Source organism: Pristiophorus japonicus, chromosome 17, assembly GCF_044704955.1.
Source record: "Pristiophorus japonicus isolate sPriJap1 chromosome 17, sPriJap1.hap1, whole genome shotgun sequence".
NCBI classification, from domain to species: Eukaryota; Metazoa; Chordata; class Chondrichthyes; family Pristiophoridae; genus Pristiophorus; species Pristiophorus japonicus.
The window spans coordinates 121,369,471-121,382,165 of record NC_091993.1 but is presented as its reverse complement, the minus strand read 5'-3'; the positions used below and the strand labels follow the sequence as shown (position 1 = coordinate 121,382,165).

The following is a 12,695-nucleotide window of genomic DNA, read 5'->3' as shown; positions in this document are numbered from 1 at the left end:
CGTGTTGTCTATTTACATGAATTAATGATCTGGGAGATTCAGATAATGTGAAATCATTTTCAAAAATGCAGATTTCATCAAATACACATTCCGTCTTTGTAAAGTATTTTGTTTTGAAATGTGAGAATAATGATTTTATTTGGCGGCAGTCGGTGAGAGGCGGGAGCAGCGTGAGTGAGGCCTATAAAGGCCCAGCGGGGGTTCCTGAGGTGCCGGCAGTTGGTGAGAAGCGGGAGCAGCGTGAGTGAGGCCTACAAGAGGCCCAGCGGGGGTTCCTGAGGTGCCGGCAGTCGGTGAGAGACGGGGGCAGCGTGAGTGAGGCCTATAAAGGCCCAGCGGGGGTTCCTGAGGTGCCGGCAGTCGGTGAGAGGCGGGAGCAGCGTTAGTGAGGCCTATAAAGGCCCAGCGGGGGTTCCTGAGCTGCCGGCAGTCGGTGAGAGGCGGGGGCAGCGTGAGTGAGGCCTATAAAGGCCCAGCGGGGGTTCCTGAGGTGCCGGCAGTCGGTGAGAAGCGGGAGCAGTGTGAGTGAGGCCTATAAAGGCCCAGCGGGGGTTCCTGAGGCAGCAGCAGTCGGTGAGAGGTGGGAGCAGCGTGAGTGAGGCCTACAAGAGGCCAGCTGGTGCAGCTGCAGCAGGGAGAGAAGGCAAAAAAGTAGAATGAAATTGAAAGGTGACGTCACAGCCAAGGGGGTAAGTGATTGGCTGGTGATCGGTGAGTAGTTTTTCTTTTTATTTTCTATTTCAGTAACATTTAGCATTGTTGTTGCCAAATTAAGTTAATTTAGGGGTTAAGTCATGGCAGGACAGCTCGGACACGTGTTATGCTCCTCCTGTATTATGTGGGAAGTCAGGGACGCTTCCAGTGTCCCTGACGACTACGTGTGCAGGAAGTGTGTCCGCCTGCAGATCCTAACCAACCACATTGCGGCCCTGGAGCTGCGGGTGGATTCACTCTGGAGCATCCACGATGCTGAGAATGATGTGAATAGTACGTTGAGCGAGTTGGTCTTGCCGCAGGAAAAGGGGACACAGCCAGATAGGGAATGGAAGACCAACAGGAAGAGCAGTGCAAGGAAGGTAGTGCAGGGGTTCCCTGTGGTCATCCCCCTGCAAAACAGATACACCGCTTTGGGTACTGTTGAGGGAGATGACTCATCAGGGGAGGGCAGCAGCAGCCAGGTTCATGGCACCGAGGGTGGCTCTGCTGCACAGGAGGGCAGGAAAAAGATTGGGAGAGCGATAGTGATAGGGGATTCAATTGTTTCTGCGGCCGCAGCCGAGACTCCAGGATGGTATGTTGCCTCCCTGGTGCAAAGGTCAAGGATGTCTCGGAGCGGATGCAGGACATTCTAAAAAGGGAGGGTGAATAGCCAGTTGTCGTGGTACATATAGGTACCGATGATATAGGTAAAAAATGGGATGAGGTCCTAAGAGACGAATTTAGGGAGCTAGGAGTTAAATTAAAAAGTAGGACCTCAAAAGTAGTAATCTCGGGATTGCTACCAGTGCCACGTGCTAGTCAGAGTAGGAATCGCAGGATGGCTCAGATGAATACGTGGCTTAAGCAGTGGTGCAGAAGGGAGGGATTCAAATCCCTGGGACATTGGAACCGGTTCTGGGGGAGGTGGGACCAGTACAAACCGGATGGTCTGCACCTGGGCAGGACCGGAAACAATGTCCTAGGGGGAGTGTTTGCTAGTGCTGTTTGGGAAGAGTTAAACTAATATGGCAGGAGGATGGGAACCTATGCAGGGAGACAGAGGGGAATAAAATGGAGACAGAAGCAAAAGATAGAAAGGAGAATAATAAAAGTGGAGGGCAGAGAAATCCAAGGCAAAAAACAAAAAGGGCCACTTTACAGCAGAATTCTAAAGAGTCAAAGTGTGTTAAAAAGACAAGCCTGAAGGCTCTATGCCTCAATGCGAGGAGTATTCGGAATAAGGTGGATGAATTAACTGCGCAGATAGCAGTTAACGGATACGATGTGATTGGCATCACAGAGACATGGCTCTAGGGTGACCAAGGCTGTGAACTCAACATCCAAGGGTATTCAACATTTAGGAAGGATAGACAGAAAGGAAAATGAGGCGGGGTGGCGTTGCTGGTTAAAGAGGAAATTAATGCAATTCTAAGGAAGGACATTGGCTTGGATGATGTGGAATCGGTATGGGTGGAGCTACGGAATACCAAAGGGCAGAAAACGCTAGTGGAAGTTGTGTACAGGCCACCAAATAGTAGTAGTGAGGTTGGGGACAGCATCAAACAAGAAATAAGGGATGTGTGCAATTGAGGTACAGCAGTTATCATGGGCGACTTTAATCTACATATTGATTGGGCTAAGCTAACTGGTAGCAATGCGGTGGAGGAGGATTTCCTGGAGTGTATTAGGGATGGTTTTCCAGACCAATATGTCGCGGAACCAACCAGAGAGCTGGCCATCCTAGACTGGGTGATGTGTAATGAGAAGGGACTAATTAGCAATCTTGTTGTGCGAGGCCCCTTGGGGAAGAGTGACCATAATATGGTAGAATTCTTTATTAAGGTGGAGAGTGACACAGTTAATTCAGAAACTAGGGTCCTGAACATAAGGAAAGGTAACTTTGAAGGTATGAGGTGCGAATTGGCTAGAATAGACTACAAATGATACTGAAAGGGTTGACGGTGGAGAGGCAATGGCAAACCTTTAAAGATCATATGGACGAACTTCAACAATTGTATTTCCCTGTCTGGAGTAAAAATAAAACTGGGAAGGTGGCTCAACCGTGGCTAACAAGGGAAATTAAGGATAGTGTTAAATCCAAGGAAGAGGCATACAAATTAGCCAGAAAAAGTAGCAAGCCGGAGGACTGGGAGAAATTTAGAATACAGCAGAGGAGGACAAAGGGTTTAATTAAGGGGAAAATAGAGTACGAGAGGAAGCTTGCTGGGAACATAAAAAATGACTGCAAAAGTTTCTATAGATATGTGAAGAGAAAAAGATTAGTGAAGACTAACGTAGGTCCTTTGTAGTCAGATTCGGGTGAATTTATAATGGGGAACAAAGAAATGGCAGACCAATTGAACAAGTACTTTGGTTCTGTCTTCACAAAGGAAGACACAAATAACCTTCCGGATGTACTAGGGGACCGAAGGTCTAGTGAGAAGGAGGAACTGAAGGATATCCTTATTAGGCGGGAAATTGTTTTAGGGAAATTGACGGGATTGAAGGCCGATAAATCCCCAGGGCCTGATGGTCTACATCCCAGAGAACTTAAGGAAGTGGCCCTAGAAATAGTGAATGCATTGGTGATAATTTTCCAACAGTCTATCGACTCTGGATCAGTTCCTATGGACTGGAGGGTAGCTAATGTAACACCACTTTTTTAAAAAGGAGGGAGAGAGAAAACGGGTAATTATAGACTGGTTAGCCTGACATCAGTAGTGGGGAAAATGTTGGAATCAATCATTAAGGATGAAATAGCAGCGCATTTGGAAAGCAGTGATAGAATTGGTCCAAGTCAGCACGGATTTATGAAGGGGCAATCATGCTTGACAAAACTTCTGGAATTTTTTGAGGATGTAACTAGTAGAGTGGACAAGGGAGACCCAGTGGATGTGGTGTATTTGAATTTTCAAAAGGCTTTTGACAAGGTCCCACACAAAAGATTGGTGTGCAAAATCAAAGCACATAGTATTGGGGGTAATGTACTGATGTGGATAGAGAACTGGTTGGCAGACAGGAAGCAGAGAGTCGGGATTAGTGGGTCCTTTTCAGAATGGCAGGCAGTGACTAGTGGAGTGCCGCAGGACTCAGTGCTGGGACCCCAGCTCTTTACAATATATATTAATGATTTAGATGATGAAATTGAGTGTACTATCTCCAAGTTTGCAGATGACACTAAACTGGGTGGCGGTGTGAGCTGTGAGGAGGATGCTAAGAGGCTGCAGGTTGATTTGACAGGTTAGGCGAGTGGGCACTCAAAGAGGTTATCCACTTTGGGGGCAAAAACACGAAGGCAGAATATTATCTGAATTGCGGCAGATTAGGAAAAGGGGAGGTGCAGCGAGACCTGGGTGTCATGGTTCATCAGTCATTGAAGGTTGGCATGCAGAACAGCAGGCAGTGAAGAGGGCAAATGGTATGTTGGCCTTCATCGCATGGGATTTGAGTATAGGAGCAGGGAGGTCTTACTGCAGTTGTACAGGGCCTTGGTGAGGCCCCACCTGGAATATTGTGTTCAGTTTTGGTCTCCTAATCTGAGCAAGGACGTCCTTGCTATTGAGGGAGTGCAGCGAAGGTTCACCAGACGGATTCCCGGGATGGCAGGACTGACATATGAGGAGAGACTGGATCGACTGAGCCTGTATTCACTGGAGTTTAGAAGGATGAGAGGGAATCTCATAGAAACATATAAAATTCTGATGGGACTGGACAGGTTAGATGCGGGAAGAATGTTCCCGATGTTGGGGAAGTCCAGAAGCAGGGGACACGGTCTAAGGGTAAGGGGTAAGCCATTTAGGACTGAGATGAGGAGAAACTTCTTCACTCAGAGAGTTGCTAACCTGTGGAATTCCCTATCGCAGAGAGTTGTTGATGGCAGTTCATTGGATATATTCAAGAGGGAGTTAGATATGGCCCTTGCGGCTAAAGGGATCAAGGGGTATGGAGAGAAAGCAGGAAAGGGTTACTGAGGTGAATGATCAACCCTGATATTACTGAATGGCGGTGCAGACTCGAAGGGCCAGAAGGCCTACTCCTGCACCTATTTTCTATGTTCTCCCATTAAGCGCAAAACTGACCTCGACTTCGAATTTCATATTATTGATGCCGCGATCATTGTGTGTGTAAAAAGAAATTGCCACAGCGGTAACCGTGGCAACAGGCACTGGGCATTGACTAACACTTGTTTACTTACAGGTTGTGGAGGCTTTCTTATGAATAATTCCACATTGCAGCCCCTGCAGATTAGCGCAGGGTGCCGATAATTAGCCGAGGTTTAGGATTTTTACGTGACATTTCAGTGCTAATCCTAAACCCCCGCCCCTCCAACACAAAAGCAGCAGAACTGAAGCCAGCCGCACATGTCCTGAGATACTCCTTGTACAGAAGAACGTTTGTCTATTAGTTCAGGAACAAGGTGGACAAAAAAATAACAGATGGAGCATAACATTTGTGCAACTTCTGGCTTCTTTTGGAGAATTTACGTTCCATCTGTTCAATTAAGCAGCGTCACTGATCTCAGCAACCATGGTGTGTGTGTGTTTCCTTTCCGATTTGTTTACTGCTGGTTATTTTCAATATTTCTTCCATGATACATAAACAGGTTACTATCTCTCCGGAGAGTCCAGCTTTCTCTTGTTATTTCAACATTGGCATTTTTGATGGAAACTCAACCTAATGTCTTTTTTAATAATGCAACAGATATACATAATAGAGTACATATGTTTTATATATATGTGTGTATAAATAAATAGATAGCTATCCGCGTATATATATATCAATATGTGTGTATTTAATCAGGAGATATTGTTTCAGTCAGGAGTTCTGTTTGCTGTAGTTCATAGAGATTCTTTTTAAATAGACACTGTAGACTGTTTGCTGTAGTGCGCTGTTTAAACAGACTCTATTTGATGAGTAAATAGACTCTGTTTTCTGTAAAATAGACTGCTTGCTGCGAGTCCGGCGCAAGTCGTGCCCCACCTCCAATCTATTGGCTGACACAATGGTGTCAATAGACATAGAAACATAGAAAATAGGTGCAGGAGCGGGCCATTCGGCCCTTCGAGCCTGTACCGCCATTCAATGAGTTCATGGCTGAACATGTAACTTCAGTACCCCATTCCTGGTTTCTCGCCATACCCCTTGATCCCCCGAGTAGCAAGGACCTCATCTAACTCCTTTTTGAATATATTTAGTGAATTGGCCTCAACTACTTTCTGTGGTAGAGAATTCCACAGGTTCACCACTCTCTGGGTGAAGAAGTTTCTCCTCATCTCGGTCCTAAATGGCTTACCCCTTATCCTTAGACTGTGACCCCTGGTTCTGGACTTCCCCAACATTGGGAACATTCTTCCTGCATCTAACCTGTCTAAACCCATCAGAATTTTAAACGTTTCTATGAGGTCCCCTCTCATTCTTCTGAACTCCAGTGAATACAATCCCAGTTGATCCAGTCTTTCTTGATATGTCAGTCCCGCCATCCCAGGAATCAGTCTGGTGAACCTTCGCTGCACTCCCTCAATAGCAAGAACGTCCTTCTTCAAGTTAGGAGACTAAAACTGTACACAATACTCCAGGTGTGGCCTCACCAAGGCCCTGTACAACTGTAGTAACACCTCCCTGCCCCTGTACTCAAATCCCCTCGCTATGAAGGCCAACATGCCATTTGCTTTCTTAACCGCCTGCAGTACCTGCATGCCAACCTTCAATGACTGATGTACCATGACACCCAGGTCTCGTTGCACCTCCCCTTTTCCTAATCTGTCACCATTCAGATAATAGTCTGTCTCTCTGTTTTTACCACCAAAGTGGATAACCTCACATTTATCCACATTATACTTCATCTGCCATGCATTTGCCCATTCTCCTAACCTATCCAAGTCACTCTGCAGCCTCATAGCATCCTCCACGCAGCTCACACTGCCACCCAACTTAGTGTCATCCGCAAATTTGGAGATACTACATTTAATCCCCTCGTCTAAATCATTAATGTACAATGTAAACAGCTGTGGCCCCAGCACAGAACCTTGCGGTACCCCAGTAGTCACTGCCTGCCATTCTGAAAAGTACCCATTTACTCCTACTCTTTGCTTCCTGTCTGCCAACCAGTTCTCAATCCACGTCAGCACACTACCCCCAATCTCATGTGCTTTAACTTTGCACATTAATCTCTTGTGTGGGACCTTGTCGAAAACCTTCTGAAAGTCCAAATACACCACATCAACTGGTTCTCCCTTGTCCACTCTACTGGAAACATCCTCAAAAAATTCCAGAAGATTTGTCAAGCATGATTTCCCTTTCACAAATCCATGCTGACTTGGACCTATCATATCATCTCTTTCCAAATGCGCTGCTATGACATCCTTAATAATTGATTCTATCATTTTACCCACTACTGAGGTCAGGCTGACCGGTCTATATTTCCCTGTGTTTTCTCTCCCTCCTTTTTTTAAAAGTGGGGTTACATTGGCTACCCTCCACTCGATAGGAACTGATCCAGAGTCTATGGAATGTTGGAAAATGACTGTCAATGCATCCGCTATTTCCAAGGCCACCTCCTTAAGTACTGACACTGGTCATTTACAGCTTGAGGCACTTTCTGTATCTCACTTACTGATAGATTTACCAGGAACCCAACGTGAGTAGCGCAGGACGGCATTTTATGGTTGCCCTTCCCTTATGCAGCTAGTCAATTTTTTGTCCTTTCTTAAGATGCTCAGTTGAACGACTAAGAAAATAATAGAACTCACGATTTGCATGAAGCCAAGTTATTCAAAACTGGCTTCAACTTTGGGGATCCAGTTTACCAGTCCAATGCTCCATAGGAACAGGAGGAGGCCATTCAGCCCCTCGAGCCTGTTCTGCCATTCAATTAGATCACTATGGCTGATCTGTATCCTAACTCCACCCACTCGCCTTGGTTCTGTAACTCTTTGTAATATATTTTCTTCATGGGCTCTATGCTGAGAATTCATAGCAACACATTGCTATTAAGAACTAGTTGGTTTATTAGCAAAGGTTTAACAATCACACTACACATTACCAGTTCATCCCATCATCATCATAGCCAGTCCCTCAGAATTTAGGAAGACTTGCTTCCACTCTTAGAATGAGTTCTCAGGTGACTGAACAGTCCAATACGGGAATTACAGTCTCTGTCACAGGTGGGGCAGACAGTGGTTGAAGGAAAGGGTGGGTGGGGAGTCTGGTTTGCCACACGCTCTTTCCGCTGCCTGCGCTTGATTTCTGCATGCTCTCGGCGATGAGAGTCAAGATGTTCAGCGCCCTCCCGGATGCTCTTCCTCCACTTAGGGCGGTCTTTGGCCAGGGACTCCCAGGTGTCGGTGGGGATGTTGCACTCTATCAGGGAAGCTTTGAGGATGTCCTTGTAACATTTTCTCTGAAAACCTTTGGGTCATTTGCCATGAAGGAGTTCCGAGTAGAGCGCTTGCTTTGGGAGCCTTGTGTCTGGCATGCTGAGAACGTGGCCCGCCCAGCGGAACTGATCACGTGTGGTCAGTGCTTCAATGCTGGGGCTGTTGGTGCGTCTGTCCTCCCAGGAGATTTGTAGGATCTTGCTGAGGTATCGTTGGTGATATTTCTCCAGTAACTTGAGGTGTCTACTGTACATGGTCCATGTCTCTGAGCCATACAGGAGGGCAGGTATTACTACACCCGGTAGACCATGAGCTTGGTGGTCGATTTGAGGGCCTGGTCTTCGAACACTCTTTTCCTCAGGCGGCCGAAGTCTGCGCTGGTGCACTGGAGGCGGTGTTGAATCTCCTCATCAATGTTCATCCACTAGGCTCACACCCTGAACCCAACTGGCTGGGGTTTTATTGAGTCTTGTGCATATCACATGACTGGCTAAGCCACTCCCAACTCAACAGCTCTACAACTATTTTGTTAGAACATTTAAATCAAGTGCCCCCTTTTGGCAAGGGCATTAGAACCCACAAATTTCCAAATAAAACTTTAACTGAAACTTAAATCAAATTAAAATTTGTTTGCGGGGGTGATGATGCGTTCCAGTCCCTCTGGCGCCCACCTCTCGCGGAAGGCCGCGAGCGTACCGGTGGACACTGCGTGCTCCATCTCCAGGGACACCCTGGCCCGGATGTACCCGTGGAAGAGAGGCAGGCAGTCGGGCTGAACGATCCCCTCGACCGCCCGCTGCCTGGACCGGTTAATGGCCACCTAGGCCAGGCCCACGAGCAGTCCTACGAGGAGGCCTTCCGACCTGCCCGCTCCCCTCCGCACAGGGTGCCCAAAGATCAGGAGCGTGGGATTGAAGTGCAGCCAGAAATTGAGGAGCAGCCCCTTCAAATAATGGAACAGGGACTGCAGCCTCTCACACTCTACATACACATGGAACACAGACTCCTCTAGACCGCAGAAATTATAGGCGGCCTGGGAGTCCGTGAGTTGATTTAAAAACTTATTGCGTGGGACTGTCCCGTGCAACACCCTCCAGGCCATGTCCTCAATAAATAAAGGGGCCACCATCCCTACAACTATTTTAAAAGTAAATTTAAATCAAGTGCTCCCTTTTTTTTGTTGGAGGGCACTAAAAACCACAAATTAACAATTGGAAATTAAAAGGGACCCTCTTTCAAATCAGATCAAATTAAAATTCTGTTCCCTGTTGAAATGATGCACTCCAGTCCCTCCGGCGTCCACCTCTCACGGAAAGCTGTGAGCGTACCGGTGGACACCGCGTGCTCCATCTCCAGGGACACCCTGGCTCGGATGCCCATCTCTAGAACTATTTTAGTTGTACCTGTAAATCAAATGTCCCCTTATTAAAGGGGTAAATTAGATGGCAAAATTTAATACAAGTGCCCTCTGGCTAAAAGGGGGCGGGGGCATTAAAACGGACAAACTTAAACAAATGAAACTTTAGACATGGTTCAAATTAAAATTTGGTTGCCGGGGGTGATGAAGCACTCCAGTCCCTCCGGCACCCACATCTCTACAAACCTGTTGAGCATATTTAGTTACCCTTGTGCCAAACAAAAAGCCATCAGTCTGAGCTTTAACTCCACTGTTGTAACTCGGCCTGCGTTCACTGCAAACTGTTAATCAGAACTGGGAGACCGGAGAGCGCTACTTTTGACGAAGGTAAAAGTGACTGACCCACGGTCTGCACGGCCAGAGGAATGGACTTGCTGAAGACGCTGGTTGTAGCGTAGTCGATGTGACTGGTGAGGTAGCAGGAGTGAGCGCCGGTGTCGGAAGTCTTTGCCTTGGCGATGTACAGGTTACCCGTCACCTGGGAGATGAAGTGTCGCTCGTCGGGCGTTATGAAGTTGGGGATCTCGTCGATAAACCAACGGTAGGCAGGGCCTGCAGTGCAAACAAGCATTGAATGAAAAATCAATCCATTTGTCAAGTGCTTAGAAAGAATGACTTGCATTTCTATAGCGCCTTTCACGACCACTGGACGTCTCAAAGCACATTCCAGCCAATGAAGTACTTTTGGAGTGTAGTCACTGTTGTAATGTAGGAAACGCGGCAGCCAATTTGCGCACAGCAAGCTCCCACAGACAGCAATGTGATAATAGAAAGATAGAAAATAGGTGCAGGAGTAGGCTATTCAGCCCTTCTAGCCTGCACCGCCATTCAATGAGTTCATGGCTGAACATGCAACTTCAGTAGCCCATTCCTGCTTTCTCGCCATACCCCTTGATCCCCCTAGTAGTAAGGACTTCATCTAACTCCTTTTTGAATATATTTAGTGAATTGGCCTCAACAACTTTCTGTGGTAGAGAATTCCACAGGTTCACCACTCTCTGGGTGAAGAAGTTTCTCCTCATCTCGGTCCTAAATGGCTTACCCCTTATCCTTAGACTGTGACCCCTGGTTCTGGACTTCCCCAACATTGGGAACATTCTTCCTGCATCTAACCTGTCTGAACCCATCAGAATTTTAAACGTTTCTATGAGGTCCCCTCTCATTCTTCTGAACTCCAGTGAATACAATCCCAGTTGATCCAGTCTTTCTTGATAGGTCAGTCCCGCCATCTCGGGAATCAGTCTGGTGAACCTTCGCTGCACTCCCTCAATAGCAAGAATGTCCTTCCTCAAGTTAGGAGACCAAAATTGTACACAATACACCAGGTGTGGCCTCACCAAGGCCCTGTACAACTGTAGCAACACCTCCCTGCCCCTGTACTCAAATCCCCTCGCTATGAAGGCCAACATGCCATAATGACCAGATAATCTGTTTTTGTTATGTTGATTGAGAGATAAATATTGGCCCCAAGGCACCGGGGATAACTCCCCTGCTCCTCTTCAAAATAGTGTCATGGGATCATTTAAGTCCACTTGAGAGAGCAGACAAGGCCTTGGTTTATCGTCTCATTAAAAAAGACGGCACCTCCGGCAGTGCAGCACTCCCTCAGCACTGCACTACTCCCTCAGCACTGCACTGGGAGTGTCAGCCTGGATATATGCAGACCCCCATTGTCCAATGAAAGTTTTCTTCTTCCAGTCAATATCCAGTCACGTATCCAGAAATACTTGAAGGGAGAAAATGTGCAGGGCTGTGGGGAAAGAGCAGGGGGTCGGGCGGTGGGGACTAATTGGATCGTTCTTGAAAGAGCCGGCACGGGCAAGATGGGCCAAATGGCCTCCTGCTGTGCTGTAAGAATCTATGATTATTTTATGAAATAATAATTTTAAAGTCTGACAACTAATAGTTTTAAGTCTGGGAGCGATAGATCTTTGCGAGGCAAGGGTATAAAAGGAAATGAAGCCAAGATGGGTGGATGGAGTTAAGATACAGGTCAGCCATAATCAATGTTGGTGCATTGATCGGGAGGTCACAGGCAGGTCCCTCGTTAGCTCTTGTCTCTGGAAAATAAATCACGCAGCAAGTTTAAAGGGACTGTGTACAAAAACAAAAGAGGGAACATTCTCTATTATCTCACTGAATGGTGGAACAGGCTCGAGGGGCAGAATGGCCTCTTCCTGTTCCTATGAAAACGAAAGAAAGGAAGACTTGCATTTATATGGCGCCTTTCACGACCACCGGACGTCTCAAAGCGCTTTAAAGCCCACGAAGTACCTTTTGAGAGTGTAGTCACTGTTGTAATGCGGGAAACGGGGCAGCCAATTTGAGCACAGCAAGCTCCCACAAACAGCGACGTGACAAATGACCAGATAAACTGGGTTTTGTTTTGTTTTGTTGATTGAGGGATAAATATTGGCCAGGATAATTGGCTCTGGGCAAATTATGAGAGATTAATCATTTGGCCAGGATTCACAGAATGAAAATGAGGTTGGGGAGAGGACGATAAATAAATCAGAGAATCATCGTGCCAGTAAGGGCTCTTTGATAAAGCCATTCAATTGGTCCCACAGCCCCCCTGCTCTTTCCCCGTAGCCCTACATCTTTTTTTTCTTTTCAACTATTTATCCAATTCCCGTCAGAAAGTTACCATTGAATCTGCTTTCACCGCCCTTTCAGGCAGCGCGCTCCAGATTCTAACAACTCGCTGCATAAAATAAATTCTCCCCCTCTCCCCTCCCTGGCTCGTTTACCAATTATCTGTGCCCCCTGTTACCTACCATCCCGCCAGAGGAAACAGTTTCTCTCTATTCACTCAACAACTTGTATTTATATAGCACCATTAATGTAGTACAATGTTGCAAGACGCTTCACAGAAGTATTACATGACAAAAATAAATTTGACACCGAGCCACTTAAGAAAAAATTACGGCAGGAAAAATTCTTGGTCAAAGAGGTATGTTTTAAGGAGCGTCTTAAAGGAGGAATGCGAGGTAGAGAGGCGGAGAGGTTTAGGGAGGGAGTTCCAGAGCTTGGGGCCCAGGCAACAGAAGGCACGGCCACCAATGGTGGAGCGATTATAATCAGGGATGCTCAGGAGGGCATAAGAAGAGGAGCACAGACATCTCGGGGGTTGTGGGGCTGGAGGAGATTACAGAGATAGGGAGGGGCGAGGGCCATGGAGGGATTTGTAAACAAGGATGAGA

The 12,695-nt window shown here is 46.9% G+C and overlaps 1 protein-coding gene across 1 annotated transcript in view; it reads right to left on the bottom strand.

Annotated features, from left to right (window-relative positions):
- cntn2 (contactin 2) overlaps nucleotides 1-12,695 on the bottom strand; it is a 146,757-nt gene that overhangs the window by 83,442 nt on the left and 50,620 nt on the right. The window contains exon 5 of the mRNA XM_070859477.1: nucleotides 9,835-10,044. Coding sequence (XP_070715578.1) covers nucleotides 9,835-10,044 — 210 coding nt within the window. The remainder of the gene's footprint in view (nucleotides 1-9,834; nucleotides 10,045-12,695) is intronic.